This window comes from Sus scrofa, chromosome 16, assembly GCF_054392235.1.
Source record: "Sus scrofa isolate SSC_HxYL_T2T_F1_AM1 chromosome 16, Sscrofa_HxYL_maternal_Yorkshire_Landrace_v2.0, whole genome shotgun sequence".
NCBI lineage: Eukaryota > Metazoa > Chordata > Mammalia > Artiodactyla > Suidae > Sus > Sus scrofa.
Window position 1 is genome coordinate 30290576 of NC_139398.1, and position 16392 is coordinate 30306967.

Below are 16392 nucleotides of genomic sequence, written 5' to 3' on the forward strand. Positions count from 1 at the left end.
CCAATCTGTATAATGAGTTGAGAAGAATTGAAACAACTCTCCTCTTAATGTTCCTTCATTTGAGGAGCTGGATGATCTTCATAAAGCCTTACACAGACAAGGTATATTTGTAGATGGAATTGTACAAACAAATCAGAAGGAAAAATTAATGTTTCTATCATGACTTTCTACGAATTTTATGCTCCCCCCCCCAAAAAAAAGGGGACTAAAGGCAGTAAAAAGATTATAATGTACACTCCTCCCCAAAATTCAGGGCAATAAAAATATTGTGTTTCTTACCAATGATATATCTATATCTTGATAGGATTTTTTTTTTTCCTCTAATGATTAGACTGTGAAACTGCAAAAAGCCTAAAGTGGAAAAAAATAAGTTGGGTATTATTGGGTTCCCTTAATAGTTTTGAGGGTTTAAGGTATCAACAGTTTGAGGTTGAATCTTACATTGAGTCAAAAGAATAGACTTTCACTCAGCTTAAAACAACAGTGGAAATAATTTGGAATGATATTAAAAGAGAAAATGCCACAGCAAACTTTTGAGTACCATCCTCTGCTCATCCTAATTAAAGGCAGTAACATAAAATTGAATTTTGGGATTAAATTATTTTAAGACCACACATACCAGAGAATCCTTTGCCTGGTTTTTGCAGTCAGGGTCAGATGTCCAAGAAGATACAAATGAAAGGATGAAAAAAGCCCCAAACATTGATCCCTTCCCTCAGGGTTTTTTGGTTTTTGTTTTTTGCAGCTACATGCCTATAGAAAGGTGAGACTTGCCATCTGGAATTTGCATTCTTCATAACTGTTCTTATAATCTATAGACTGATGATTGACCTGGGGTTATACTTGTAGTCTTAGAAAGTCAGAATTGGCCACATACTTTCTCAGGCATGAATATTTCAGTACCATTTGTTTTTTGGCCACACCCACAGCATATGAAACTCCTAGGCCAGGGATCGTATCTGAGCTGCAGCTGCGACCAGTGCCCCTTAACCCACTGTACTGAGCCAGGGATCAAACCTTCACTGCAGCAGCAACTCGAGCTGCCGCAGAGAAAACATCAGACCCTTAACCTACTGCAGCACAGCGGGACCACCTTCAGTACCCTTTTTTAACCCTAGAAGCATCATCTTTAGGTGCATTTACCCAGGATTAGTAGGGTTGCCAAGAAGTAGATCTTTACGTTTTCCTCTGCATCCTACTGGCACCAAACTGGGACCAACAGACCTCCATGGAAGGTTGCTTAGGTTCCTGAGCTGAGTAGGTTTATATTTAACTCCAGGATGAGCCCAAGGTCGTGCTAAAATGGAATTTCCAGAAAAACAAAAATTAGCTATTTACCTCTTAAGCCTCGGGGGGAAAATTCCATTCCATTTGAATAATGGGAGACCAGACATGTCAGCGTCGTTCCGTTTCTGTTTTATTAATGATTTAATATATCTACAAAGACTTAATAAATCACGGGCAAGGCTTATGATGAGAATTCAGACCATTTTTGTTTGTCAGGTTCTTCTCTTTCACAGACTGTTATTAGTTAGAGGAAAATAAATCCTCAGACTTTGTTTCTATATTCCGTTCTCCTTTCACAGACCTATAGGAAACACATTTCCTTTTTAACAAATATCTCCTTTTACAAAAGCGGCTCATTTCTATAAAATATTAACACTCAATGATACATAGGCAACCAGACTAATTTTTTAAAATACAAAAGTTTGGGGGCCTATCTGCTAAAGCACAGCCATCTCCTAGGACATAGATAAGCATTTCTAGAAATGAGTTCAGAGTTCCTCACTCCCTGTCTGGCAAAGAGGATTACTCATCCAGGGTGACATATGTAGTGTGTATTTTTGTGATGCTGCGTGGTAAAAATGAATACAACCAAACTTAGTCACCTAACACTGGAAAAAAAAAAAAAAAGGAAAGAAAGAATTCTGCCATTGGCCAGTCAGGAGAGTTTATTCACGGCAGGCGTGTGTGTGTTTGGGTCTGTTTGTGGTCTTCCCCAGCAGCCCAAATCTACCCGGTGTAGTAATGGACCTCTTCTCCAGACTTTCTGTGTCAGTGGTTCAGCAGGGACTTCAGGAAGGCTGCCCCAGGCCTGAATGTGCAGGGAAGTGTGTGCGCCTCAGAAAGAGGTTGACATCAAGTTCATCTCCTGGTGGTCCCTGGGGTTTGCATCACGCAAAGGCAGCGGGAGAATGGACCTCCTCTAGGAACAGGTGAACTTACACCTTCCTGTGTGCTAATGTCCCCTAAGTTTGTATCTGCTTTCACCTCTCTCTTGAGCTCTCCATCTTTCTACAACTGCCTACAGGATCTCTGCTGTAGATACTTCATGTCATGCCTGAAACTCTTTGCATCGCCTTCCCACACCGCTGCGCCTGCTCCAATCTCCCAGGTCTCAACCATCCACAAAGTTGCTCTGGGCAGAAACCTGAGATTCAGCTCAGGAGTCCTCGTCCTGGTTAGTGCAGAACTTTTCCCTGGTTTTGCCCTGACAATCCCATGTCCTGGGAGATGCCTTCACCCAGGCAGACTGGGACAAGTGGTGGCCTGGGGTCAGCTGGGACACTTGCTCTCTCCCCAACACCACATCCAGTCAGTCACCGGTCCTGACAGCTCCAGCTCCCTTTGGGATCCCTGCCTATTCCGCTTTCTGTCCCCCTTACAGCTTTCGGTCAGGGCCAGGCTGCTTTCATTTCTCACCTGTGTGGTGGATCACAGCAGTCTCCACACGTCTTGCTGTTCTTGCTCTCATCCCATCATCCACTGTTCCCACGGCAACCAGAGGGACTTTCCTAAAGAACAAATCTTACCACACACGCATGCGCACACATTGCAGCTTAAACCCTTTTGGATGAGTCCACTTTGCCCTTGGGCTACTATCTGAACCCTTGGCACAACGTAGAGCACGAGGCCCTTCATCATCTGATTCCTGCTTAAATTTCTGCCCATGTTTCTCGCTGCTATCTTCCTCCCTGATTTGGGCTTAGGTTTTTTTCTTTCTTTCTTTTTTTTTGTTTTGACTGCGCCCAAGGTGTGCAGAAATTCCAGGCTAGGGATTGAACCTACGCCCCCGTAAGTGACCTGAACCACAGGAGTGACAATGCTGGCTCTTTAACTGCTAGGCCACCAGGAAACTCCTGAATTATTTTTTTTCCAAAGGCCACACTCACTCTGGCCTCCAAGGCTTTGCATTCCAGCTCAGCCCCTTGCACCTGAAGGCAACCAAGAACCCCAGGCCTGAGAGATGAGGCCCTGAGGTCCAGCCCTGGTTCTCCCATCCCCAGCTCTGTGGCCTGCAGGCTGCCATGGCCTTTCTCTGAGTTTTTCTTACCTGAGCATTTGGGGCTGATGACTAAGGGGTTTCAACTCTGACATTATGATCACATGGTTCTTCATTTCTTACCAATCATTCAAAGTAAGAAAGGAAAGCAAATGGTCTCAGAATAGGTCTGCAACCGGAGCCAGAGCATTGACTGCAGTGAAATTCGAGTTGGATGATGTGTCTTCACACATTTGGGGCAAAGATGCTGTTGTACAATTTTTATTTTGGGTTCCAACAGAAGATGAGGTCATTTAAATGCTGCCAAGGCAGCTTTCCCTAATGTACTACCCCCGTTTTGGTACATAAATCCCCCTGCCTGCCTTCGTGAAGAGATGCATGTGTGAGTTCACACCGTAATTGGCGGTTTATAGGAAAGGGTAGCACTCCAGCATCAGTGCAGACTTCCAAAGCGTCCAATTGTGCGTGGTTTGGCTTTTTCTCAACAAGCTGACAAAGTCTCCTTGCCCTTTAAGCCAGTGTAAAAGGAAGCAAAGGTCCAAGCCATCTGTCTAGACAGGGTCTGTTTCAGAACTCAATCATCTCTACAACTGGATCCGTGTTCACACACTGAACATTGGCAAACACACGTCTCCCATCTGGCCCAACTTCTTAACGTCAGTCTCAGGGACTTGTGAAGGGCATTTTCTTTCTTTTTTTTTTTTTTTTTTTTTTTTGGTTTTTATTTTTTCTATTATAGTTGATTTACATTGGTCTGTCAATTTCTACCGTACAGAAATGTGACCCAATCTCACACACACACACACACACACACACACACTTTTTCTCATATTATCCTCCATCATATCCCATCCCAAGTGACTAGCTATAGTTCCCTGTGCAATACAACAGGATCTCATCGCTAATCCACTCCAAATGCAATTGTTTGCATCTACTAACCCCAAACCCAGTCCACCCCCGTCCCTCCACCTCCCCCTCCACATCCACAAGTCCGTTCTCCACATCCATGAGTTTGTTTCTTTTCTGTAGAAAGGTTCATTTGTGCTGTATATTGGATTCCATGAAGGGCCTTAGGATTAGGGGATAAACATTCAAGATTTGCTAATCCAGTGATATTTATGTGGCACTGTTCTGTGCTGTGCACTGTCTAACTAACTGCTGGAGCATCCATTGGTAAGTGGCATTTATCATGTATAATGGGGCCCAAGCAATAAATAAACAAATAAATCAGAAGGGTAGATGCTGACCACAGGTGTGGTAAATGAAATAAAACATTGATGTGAAAGATGGCCCAGCAGCGACGTGAGTGGAGGGCGAATTGATATTGGGTGTCAGCGAGGACCGCATTAAAGAGGCCGTGTTTCAGCTGAAGACTGAGTGTCAGGAAAGGGCCACCGTGCAAAATCTGGTGGCAGAATGTTTCCAGCAAGGAACCAGGCATGCAGCTGGAGAAAGTTCTGGGAGGTGACGTGGGAGATGGGGACGGGGCTAGATTACAAAGCTTCCATGTTCGCCATTGAAAAGCGTATGGATCTTTTTCTCAGTCTAGTGGGGGAACGGTGGAAGGTTTAAGCTGAGTATACACTGATGTTTGTCCATTTGTTTGTTAAGTTCTCCTTAGATATGAAAGAGAGAATAGTGGTTTGTGAGAGGCAGAGCATAAAAAGGGAGACCAGATTGGAGGCTACTGGGATAACCCAAGCTAAAGATGCTGCAATGGCTTTGACGGTGGGGGGAGGGGGGGTTGCCAGGGACGAGGAACAGAAGTATATGAATGTGGACCTGTTTTGCACATAGAGCCTTCAGATCTCGCTCGTGGTTTAGGGAAATAGGAAATGTAAGGATGAACCGGAGGTAATTCAGGGCTTTCGGTGTGCCTATTCTCTTAAGCTTGAGTAGATTTTGCTCTTCCCATTGAGATGGGAAAGCCAGGGATGGGAGAGAAGGAGAGTCCATTGTGACCCTGCGGGTGTAGGTAGTAGATACCCAAGTGGAATTGTTGGGAGGCCCTTGGAAATATACTTGGTATCATTGTATTTAAGCTGACCTGTTGATTTTTGGCCAGTGCCAGTTTTAGACTGATAAACTTTAGACACTGATTTTATTTTTAACTGAGCACTGCTTTCAGCTGTAGATAGCTAGATTTAATACTGACGGTTGTTATCAATTGACAGACTGACGACCTCTGCCTCTTCCTCTTTTGACCTCCTTTTGTGTTTCTCGGAACCCCTTCATTAGACGATCAAGGAATCCCAGGGTGAGGAAACTTACATCATTTTCTTTGCACTCTCCCCTTAGAGTTCCTGCTGTTGGGATTGGGGTGGCAATCGCATCATTGAATCTCTCAATTGTTAGAATACCTGGGAGTTCCCATCATGGCTCAGCGGAAACACATCTGACTGGTATCCATGAGGACGAAGATTCAATCCCTGGCCTCGCTCAGTGGGTTAAGGATCTGGTGTTGCCGTGAGCTGTGGTATAGGTTGCAGGTGCAGCTCGGATCTGGTGTGACCGTGATTGTGGCCGTGGTGTAGGCTGGAGGCTACAGCTCTGATTCGACCCCTAGCCTGGGAACTTCTATATGCTGAGAGTGCAGTCCTAAAAAGCCAAAAATAAAATAAATAAAATAAACTGATATTATTAGAATATCTGTTTCCTGACTAGTATCGTGGGGGGGATAGTATAGATTGGTCATTTCTGCCCTGTGAAGCCATTTTTATTAGATAACATGTTTTGTTTTGCTTTTAACTAGTTGTGTGCATCTTGAGCAGGGGAGGGTGTGGAGTGGACGTGTGGATTCCCTTGAAAACTGTCTGTCAGGGTTAACATTTGGGCCATTCTTTTTTCCCCATCATTGTAGTTCTTTGTGTTTTCTTGTCACAAGTCCTACTTCTTAAAGCATTTAAAAATTAGAACTGTATCTAGTACTGTCACATCCTCTGTGAACCATGCTTAACCTGTTCTGCTTAGCAAAAGGAGGGTAAGAGAATAGAAAATGATGATATTAACTAGTATTAGGGATAGATAGGTTTTTTGTTTGTTTGTTTGTTTTACTAAGTTGGGCTAAAACTAAATAGGTTTTCTTATTTCTGGGCTCCAGTAATGGTCCCTGTGGCTCTTGGGAAAGAGTTCTGCAGCTTTTCTGTCCTGGGGGAGGGAGGAGCATAGTCCTATGTCTTAAAGACCCCAGGAGCCATGGCATATCTTCCAAGAAGAGAAAAAAAAAAACCATGTCAAACTGCCATGTGCTCTTGTTTCTCACCTGTAGAGAGACAGGCCCAGGGAGGCAGCCACGGGGCTGGCCCTTGTGCTCGTGTGGGATGCCCAGTATGCCAGGACCACGGCTAATCAGCACACCCCTGCACTGGTTCCCTTTGAGGTTCTCCACTAGGCAAGGGGACCCAGGTCCTGGGTGTGTGCCATCTCGGAGGTAGCACTGATTCTCCAGGATGGCTTCTTGGACGCAGGGGAGCTGTGAGAGACTTCTGAAGGCCAGGGAGGCTGTTTCTGAATGGGAAGGAGAGAAAGGTGTTCCAGAGGTCGGAGGCAACACACCAAAACCCACGGAGTCCAAAGTGAGATGACTGGATGATGTAGGGAGCCCTGACAAGTTCATGAACTGCTGTGGTAAGCCAATGACTTCTGAAGTTACATTTGGCCAGACAGGCTTTCGCAGGTCTGCGGTCAATGGATGAAGGAGACAGCTGGCACCGCTGCATGCTGCTGGAGTCGCGGAGCCCCAGCGAGCATCACTGGGCTAGGAAAGTGTAGGACCCTACAGGTCTCTGTCTGGTAATAATTTCCCTAGACATTCCTGTTGCCGCACATCAGGGGCCGTTCACCATCTGGTGTTTTTACTGTTGCATAAAGTTTCATTTGAGTGTCTGACAGAATGCATTTCAGATTTTCTAAATGCTTCACATTCTTCCTCTTTTGCAAGCAACTTGAATGGGCAAGTTGCCTGTTCCTCAGGGGATGATGGCTTCATCTGTATTGGACCTTACTGGTTCCTTTGGACCTTCCTGGTGGATGGAGAAAATAGGTCGCTTTTGTTTTATACATTGAGGAACACCTTGTGACCCCTACCTGTAGAGCTAAAAAGAACTTCAGGATAAGCCTCAAGTCAGACTCCCAAATAAATCACTTTGGAAGCTTTTGCTCTCATTTCTTTGAACAGCTAAGTATCTAAGTACACTTTGCAGTGGGCATATGGTTGTGTCCTCGGACTGAAACACAGAGTCAAATGGAGAATGAACCAAAGCAGAAGAGCTACCAGCAGGCCCAGGGACTTAGAAACCTGTGTTCATTTTTACAAAGGATAGATTTTTATAGGTGTTGAGGCATTTATTAATGTATTTCAAGAGCATACGGACCAATGTGTGCAGAAGTTGGTAAGAAATTCATCAATTAGGGAGTTCCTGTTGTGGCTCAGCAGTAACGAACCCAACCATTAGCCAGGAGGACGTAGATTTGACCCCTGGCCTCACTAAGGGCATGCGTTGCCCTGAGCTGCATGTACGTCACAGACACAGCTCAGATCTGGCATGGCTGTGGCTGTGGCCAGCTGCTGCAACTCCAGTTTGACCCCTAGCCTGGGAATTTCCATGTGCCGCAAGTGCGGCCCCAAAAAGACCAAAAAAAAAAAAAAAAGTCATCAGTTAAATCCCTGTTTTGGTTTCTCCTTCCCAAGATCTCATTCATGTTTTAAGGAAATTTGAGTTCAATTCAATATGATGTTTTTAACATATAGTATGTGCATGTGTAGGTAGTATATGCTTACCTACCAACATTTATTCTGTCTCTGCTAGATGTCAGGAGCACCGCACTGCCACCGGCTTCCATAAATATCTCATTTAATCCCAACAACAAAGTTGGAAGTATTACTAATTATCCCCACTTTAAAGCCAGGGAGGGAGTTCATGTTGTGGCTCAGCAGGTTAAGAACCTGACTAGTAACCTTGAGGATTCGGGTTCGATCCCTGGCCTCACTCAGTGGCTTAAGGATCCAACACTGCCGCAAGCTGTGGCATAGGTCACAGATGTGGCTCAAATCCAGTGTTGCTGTGGCTGTGGTCTAGGCTGGCTGCTGCAGCTCTGATTTGACCCCTAGCCTGGGAACTTCCATGTGCTGCAGGTGTGGCCCTGTAAAGCAAAAAATAAAATACAAGATAAAGGAGTTCCCATCGTGGCACAGCAGAGATGAATCCAACTAGGAACCATGAGGTTGCGGATTCATCCCTGGCCTCACTCAGTGGGTTATGGATCCAGTGTTGCTGTGAGCTGTGGTGTAGGTCGCAGACGTGGCTTGGATCTGGCGTTGCTGTGGCTCTGGTGTAGGCCGGCGGTGATAGCTCTGATTCAACCCCTAGCCTGGGACCCTCCATATGCCACAGGTTTGACCCTAAAAAGGACAAACGACCAAAAAAAAAAAAAAGAAAAATACAAAATAAAAGCCAAGGAAACAGGTTTGCAGGACTTAGATGACTCATAAGTACTAAGTAGCAGAGCTTGGCTCAAACTAGTTGAAGTCTCCTGGCACCAAGGTATAGCTTTGTCTTCCTTTCATCTTCCTTTATTAATGAGTAGCTGTCTTCAATAAAAGGAAATCAGACACAGGCAGTGTTTATACACATAATAGTATCTGGGTTTCAGGCAGAAGCTGCTTTCTTTCACAGGACCCTGGTCAAGGAATTTTCAAGTCACTCTTGCTCTGCCACCCAATGTCAGCACTAGTTCCAGGTAGCTAATGAAAGTTACTTAGAATGAAATGAAAAGTTCAGTGTCTCTGTTGCCCCATTTCAAGTATTCAGTAAGCACCTGGGCTAGTGGCTTATATTGGATGCTGCAAACCTAGGACACGTCCATCATCATAGAAGGTTTCCTTGCACAGCACTGCCAGCTCAAGACTTTGGTCCAACCCACAGAATTTTCTCACCTGTGCTCACCTGTCCACAAGTGATGAGTGCCTGGCCTGATCCACCGGCTCCACCCTCCCGTGACAGTGACGTGTGTCTGTCCAGATCCTTCACAGTGTGCTCACTTTTTCTCCCAAGGAGGAAGTTGGCCGGATATGGAAGATGGAGCTGCTTAAAGAATCGGATGGGCTGGGAATTCAGGTTAGTGGAGGCCGAGGATCAAAGCGCTCACCTCACGCTATCGTTGTCACTCAAGTGAAGGAAGGAGGTGCCGCTCACAGGTGACTAGCTCATCTCCCCCTTTCTCTGCCTCCTTGTCCTCTCCCTGCCCTGCCCCCCGGGTGCCGGGACTCTTCTGTCTGGCCAGAGCACAGCCAATTCCAATTGACAAGGATGGTGCTGGAGCACAGACGGAAGTCAGGCATAAGCGGTTCTCGTTAAGCTCCCCTCTGAGCACAGGAAGCTAATTGCTGGAGACACTGCAGGCATTGCCACACCATGAAGGAGAGATTGGAGTTCTTTCTAGTCCAGTTTGAGTTTTGAGTGAGTGTCACTTATCCTGACCTTTGGGATGCTGGTGACATGGGGTTACTGATCAAGACCGTGCCACGCAGCAGAACACATGACTTCTTCACCCCCATAAGACTGTGGCTGACGTCTCGGGAAAGTGATGGGGTTTAAGTGTGACCCCCGTTCACGTGCCGTGTCTGGATTTGTCAGGTCTATCACGATTTGATACACACTTAGAGACATGTGTCTCTGTCATGCAGGTGGAGAGGGGGAGAAATAAATGTTAATTTTTCTCCTTGTGGCTTGAGAACAATTCACACTCCAAAACCTGGACAGTTCATCTGAGGTAGGAAGAGAGATGGTTCATAGGCAGAGCATGTACAAAGAAGTCTGTGTTGAGGTAGAGGAAGTTATCCCAACACGTAAGGGGTGCCCTTGCCATGTGGCTAATTGCTTCCCTATACATAAGGCATCTACTGTTGGCAAAGCACAGTGGGGCATATGCCCACACTGGATGCCCACTCATATACAGTAGGTGGATAAAGGTAGTGTTTCATTGATGAGGGAGGTGAATCTGCCTGGAATTAGTGTTCAGTGCAGGTACCTGATGTGAAGGAGGGGACGGCAAGCCAGAGCAACACTTGCGTGCCCAAGAGAGAAATACAGTTCATGAGGCACAGGTGAAGGCACTTGGAGGTATTTATCCTGAAGAATGCCAGGGAGAGGACCAGGGCACCAGTGGAGCATCAGTGTTCCATGCTCCTCGGTCCCCTAACTAGAGTATGATACTGATAATGAGTAAAGATGAGATTCTCTGCAGGTGTCTGTTGTCTGGGTGGGCAGGCGCGATTGAAGGGTGAAGATCTTAGGTAGTTCATATCCATCATCACACTTCCCAGATGATGGAATTCCCATCAGATAGCCGTTTTCCTTTTAGCCCCAGCTCTTAGGTTCTAGTCTGTCTTTGGAAAGTTGGAGATGAGGAAATTCCTGTGCCCAGAGATGAGCTGACGTAGAACTGTTCATGTCTCTTTTCCATGGGAGCTATTTCTAGTGGGTCTCACCATTTTCTTACACCCTTAGTCTGGATGTTTGTGTTGGGGGGGTTAATTTACATATGGGGCATTCTGGTAAATAACTAAAGCTAGGATTGAGACGGGAAATAAAAGAAGACGGGGACAGAGATGTCCTGATGATGGTGTGCTTAAGTAAACCCAGGGACACTGGCCCGAGCCATCATGGTCTTGCTTGTTTCTGAATCCCTCTCCCCTAGAGGACCCACCCACACACCTTCCTGAGGTTCCAGTTTGCTTGTTCTCTGTGGTTTTCTTCTTTCCCTTCTCCCTCCATCCCAAGCAACAACTGGGGTTCTTAGCATTTCTCTGCTTTGGGGATTTGAAGGACAGAAAGCAGAGGCTCTTGGAAGTCTCTGTTGTGTCCTATTTTCTGTTAAAGCCTAGATTCTTGGAACGATTATGATGCATGCCTTAGAGGACAGAGAGAGAGAGAGAAACAGAAAGAAACTGGTGAGGGAGGGGAGGAGAGAGAGAGAGAACTTGATTAATTCATTGAGAGAAAGCAAGTGAAAGAGTCTACAGATTGGAGAGCAACAGAGCGGGGTGAATCTGAGAGTCCTGGAGACAGGTGTGGGTTCCCCAGCAGCACCCTGGGTGCTGATATGAATCCTTCAGAGGGAGTGGTGGAACCATGGGCTTTGGGTCTCTCAGCCTCACCAAATTTCCCATCTGATATTTAGCAGTGGAGATGAAAAGCCTCCAGCTGCATTGGGATCACAGGAGACCAGACCACTGGAGGCTCAGTTGGAACCCACAGGATGGTTGGCCCACCATGAGTGATGGGGCGGGCACAGTGCTTTAACAGTCTGCCACTCTTGACCCACTCGAGGGTGGGCAGACCTCATGACAGCTGGGCTTCCTGCCAGCCCACTGGGAAGGAAGCTCCAAGTCATTCATTTCCTTTAAAGGAAATAAAGAAACAGAACATGTTTGTACACCCGTGTCCTACCCCAGGGCTGACACCTGCAGCGGGGGTAGCTTAGGCAGTTTCTTTGTTCATTTTTCTGTGCATCCTTCTACTTACGAAACTTGGCTAGAGGGACCCAAGAAGAAGGAGCCACTGTGACACTTTACCCTCCAAGTCCCATAACTCCTGTGGATGGGGGTTACGGTCACATGTCATGTAGTGTCACAGATGCTGCAGAAGAAATCTGGGCAAGGGTGTGTCACCCTGGAGGAGAGAGGGACCATGGGTTAGAGGCGGATTCCTGGTGAGCTTAGGATACTTTTGTTCTTTTGAGGGTTCAGCCCAGAGCTTTAGCTAATGACTCAGTCACCAGGGCAGGATGGCAGGTAGAATTAAGGAAAGTGTGACTTAACTATCTGAGGACCTTGGGGTCTCCGTCCCCCATCACATCTCCACTTGGATGGGAGATGCTTCATTGACATTGATGTGGGATACAGTGGTAACTTAAGAACAAGGCAGGGACTGAGGGAGCATCCGAAATCATGAAGCTCCTCGCTCCGCTAGCTTGGAATCTGGACCCGCCAGCCGCAGGGTAAAGCCCTCCCATCCCCGCTTACTCCAGTTGGCCTCACTCCTCTTTCGCTCAATTTGAACAGAGCCCTCTCCCCACCCTCCCCAGCTCCAGGAAGATGGCCCTTCTCAAGCCCAGAATGTCTTGACAAGGGATTTTTTTTTCCCATCTCCGTTTTCTCAGGGATGGCAGACTGTCCTTGGGAGATGAGCTGCTGGTAATCAATGGCCACTTACTGGTCGGGCTCTCCCACGAGGAAGCTGTGGCCATTCTTCGCTCAGCCACTGGAGTGGTTCAGCTGGTGGTGGCCAGCAAGGTAGGTGGTTTTTGTTTGTTTTATAAAGTGTTTTAAATGGTGGTGGTGACTTTGGTTTTTTGGGAGCCCTTCCCCTCCATCCTCCACCCGCATTCGTACTTGCCTTCTCCTTGGACCATTCAAATGGCCGTGATTCTACAGGCCATGGCTGAAGGGTGTTTAATTCTCTTGCCTTCCTTGAAGGGTCTTTATAGGTATTACCTAGGAGATGGACAAGCAATCATAGGACTACGGAAAAGGGGAGGACGGGAGGGTGGAAAGAAGGACAGGGTAGGGAGAGAAGCAGCTCATCCAGGGAGAAAGTGACCAGGTCGGCTGTTCAGCAGGGACAGCAGAGACGCATGAAACCATGCACCATCCAGGTCCTGAAGGAAGAAGGCTAGGGCCCAGCCATGGGCAGGCTGCAGGCCTGGCAGAGTGTTGGTGCCGGAGGAAGCCTTGTGAACCCTGTTGTCTAGCTGCTCCCTTCAGTTTTACAAATGACCCAGCAAGGCAGAGCTCCCATCTCTAGGAGGCCTTGATGCTGCTGGCGGTGCTGGGATCCTGGTTCCTGACGCACCGCCGTGTCTGTCTGTCCCTTCTATCTTGCTGCCACCTCTTCTTGGTGAGGCCTCAGGCTGGAGCATCTTTCACTTCGATCCCTGGAGTGTGGGAAGATAGTGCTGAAGCCGAGGGGTTCCCATCTGCCTTCTCCCTGGGGTCCCCCCAGCCTTAGTACACTGGGAAGAGGCCGCAAGATGCCCCTGCTGTGTGATGAGAAGCCGGAGGACCTGGGCTGTCTTGGTTCTGCTGTGCTGCTTCAAGGTGCTGTTGCTGAGGCTGGGAAAGAGCCCCCAGGACTCAGGAGCCAGTGCAGGGGAGCCGAGGGTCTTCATTCCACTTCATTCCAGTTCTGGCTCAGGGGAGAAATGGGGTGAGGCCACATAGCCCTTAACCCTTTGCAGCAATACGCTCTTTCCAGGATGGCTAATGCCCCAGCCACTCCTGTTATCCCTCATGTTACTTTTGAACCTAGCATCCACAGGTGTTGATGTCTGTTCCTTCTTAGATGGCAAGGTTGATTACCTATTCGGGAAGTGTTTAATAAATAGATTAGAAGAATATTTTGAGCCATCTGAAAAATCAGCTTTCCTTCCTTTATGGCTTTTACCCCAAATCCTTGACCTAGACTTTCAGGCTTCCAACTAGAATACAGAGCTTTGGCAGGAAGAGCTGACGCTGAGGCCCTGGAGCAGGAATTGAGATATTCTCCATTCATAGGGCCCCTTCTCCCTTGCCAGAGGTGCCACGGGGCACCCGCGTGGCATCTTCTCACCAGGGGTGGGGAGGAGTAAAGCCAGGACATTCTCCTGGAAAATCCCACAAGGAGCAAAGGGCTGTGAGGGAAGGAGAAATAAATTCCTCATTCGGCCAGATGTGTTGGGAGTTTGAAAAGCATTATTGGGAGTTCTCATTGTGGCTCAGTGGTAACAAACCCAACTAGTATCCATAAGGATACGGATTCGATCCCTGGCCTCGCTCAGTGGGCTGAGGATCTGGTGTTGCCATGAGCTGTGGTGTAGGTCGAAGACTCGACTTGGATCTTCTCTGGCTGTGGTATAGGCTGGCAATTGCAGCTCCAATTCGACCCCTAGCCCGAGAACTTCCATATGCCTCCAGCGTGACCCTAAAAAGTAGAAGAAGGAAAAAAGCATTATTGATTCTTACACACACACATGTATATACACACCCAGCTCACCACAGTCCACAGCTTAAGAACACAGGGGCTTCTGCACAGGAGTTATACCACGTGCACCAAACCTTCGTTTCTATGCTGACTTCCTTCTCCTGCTGGGTTGGAAAATGGGGAAGAGTATTATCTTCTATGTCAGCTGCTACCCACAAACATGTGACATAAAGGAAACATAAAAAAGGGCCACTCATGGGTAAAGACAATTAAGGAGCACACATAGAATTTTTGAAGAGGGATTTCGATGCCTGACCAACAATTTCACTCATGACTTGTAGAAAGAGAGACACTGACACATATCAGGTGCCCACTGGATGCCAAGGGCTTCTTACCCACTCTCTCATCTAATTCTTAAAATAAATCCCATGAGAGAGCCATTAGTTCTTTTTTATTGAAAGAATGAAATTAAAGTCTAAGGGGTTAGGGAGTTCCCTGGTAGCTCAGTGGGTTAAGGATCTGGCATTGTCACTGCTGTGGCACGGGTTCAATCCCTGGCCTGGGAACTTATGCATGCCTCAGGTGAGGTCAAAAACAAACAAACAAAACCCTAAGGGATTAATTTTCCCAGAGGTCACACAAGCAGTGGGTGGCAGAAGCAGGTTTCATCCTGGGTCCATTGCACTTCAGTTTCATGCTTCTTGCCGTACACCACTGCCCCTTAGCCATGTAAGATACAAAGGACACGAGAGCCAGTGGTATTAGAAAAAGCTAGTGGTGCCCTGCCAGACAGAGGCTTTGACATTTCGGGGCATGTTCTGGGGTCTTTGGAGGGCTGAGCAGCATTCAGAGCCCAGGAATGGGCATCCATCTTAGTTCTCAATCCGTTGGCCCTTGGCCGTCTACCCTGAACTACAACCCTAAAGCTGACCCAGCCTTCAGAGTTGGGTTGCCTTTCACTCTTTCCCATTTGCTAGGGAATACACTGCTACATCAGCTGCCTGCTGCTTGTTCCTGAAACTATGCACATCCAAGGAGCTCATCCTTGGAGGAGAAAAAGAAAGTCCGGTTTTAGGTACCTCTTGGCATCTGCTCTTCTGGTAAGTTTATCTCACAAGAGCAAGTCATCTGCAGACTTCATTTCTGCCTTTATATTTGAAGAGAGGAAGAAAAGGAAAAGAGCTTTTGATGTGCTGAACATAAGGAATAATAAAAATATATATTAGCATTATTGCAGATAATCGTCACCTTGTCACAAAACTTTAGCAGGTACTTTCTTCTGAAGAGGATGTGGGTTTCCACATAAATATGTTGTTGTGTATTCAGAGGAGCTTAGAAAGTTTTTGCTGAATGAATAGGTTGAAGAATATCCAGGTTCATTTTGCTATTCCTAGAAGTCCATGCACAGCAATACGGATTTCTCTCATCCTTCCCTCCGCCCCACTCTTGGTTTTTATTAACAAGAAATAGATGTTTATCATATCTACTGGAGGAAACCCCCCAAAAATATAGAGAAGAAAAGCAAGATAACATTTTTGCAATACCGCCAATAGCATTATCCGTCTGGCGTGTCCTTCCGGACGGGAACACATACATGTGTGCAAATACAGCACGTTTTCTTTTAAATGGAATCGAACACGAGGAGACAGAGTGTACCTGGAGGCGGTCCCACCAGGATTTAAGTGCCAGCACAGCCCTTTCAAAGCTGTGTTTCTTGAGCAAGTTACTCCACCTCTGAATCTCACTTACACAATGAGAATCAATAACTACTTCATGGGATGCGAGGAAGATGAATGATAAAGGGCTCTGAACAATGTAGCCGGTCACAGTGAGCATTTGGACAAATGTTTGTCTTTATGGTTATCACATGTTATTGTATCCAGTTTATTGTTACATCCATCACCAATGTGGTTACCACGCATTCTTTTTAACCTGCTTTTTCACTAAGTAACGTTCTACGAGAACTCTTTCCCCAGCAGGAAGTACATTTCTGTGGCACCCTTTTTAATGACTGTGGAGTATTCTCTCCTGTGGCTGTTGTGAAATTTACTCTCTCTCTCTTTTTTTCTTTTTTCTTTTTTTTTTCCATGCTCTTTTTTTGGTCAATCGTTGACCAGAATTGACATCCCAGAAGAGGACTTAACTCAC

General features: G+C 46.6%; 1 protein-coding gene and 1 long non-coding RNA gene across 8 annotated transcripts in view; one reads left to right on the top strand and one right to left on the bottom strand.

Moving 5' to 3' along the window:
* The window catches only part of PDZD2 (PDZ domain containing 2), a 416943-nt gene that overhangs the window by 301380 nt on the left and 99171 nt on the right, over positions 1-16392 (top strand). For 4 of the 7 annotated variants that reach the window (XM_085002030.1, XM_085002032.1, XM_085002031.1 and 1 more), the window contains 2 exons: positions 9337-9479; positions 12446-12578. The exons of the other annotated variants lie outside the window; for them this stretch is intronic. In XM_085002030.1, coding sequence (XP_084858156.1) covers positions 9337-9479; positions 12446-12578 — 276 coding nt within the window. The remainder of the gene's footprint in view (positions 1-9336; positions 9480-12445; positions 12579-16392) is intronic. 7 annotated transcript variants of the gene reach the window in all.
* On the bottom strand, positions 3979-8511 carry LOC146395482 (uncharacterized). The gene is made up of 3 exons (XR_014831109.1): positions 5039-8511; positions 4253-4970; positions 3979-4192 (listed from the first exon to the last, which is right to left on the bottom strand). It is a non-coding gene; the product is annotated as an uncharacterized LOC146395482 (long non-coding RNA).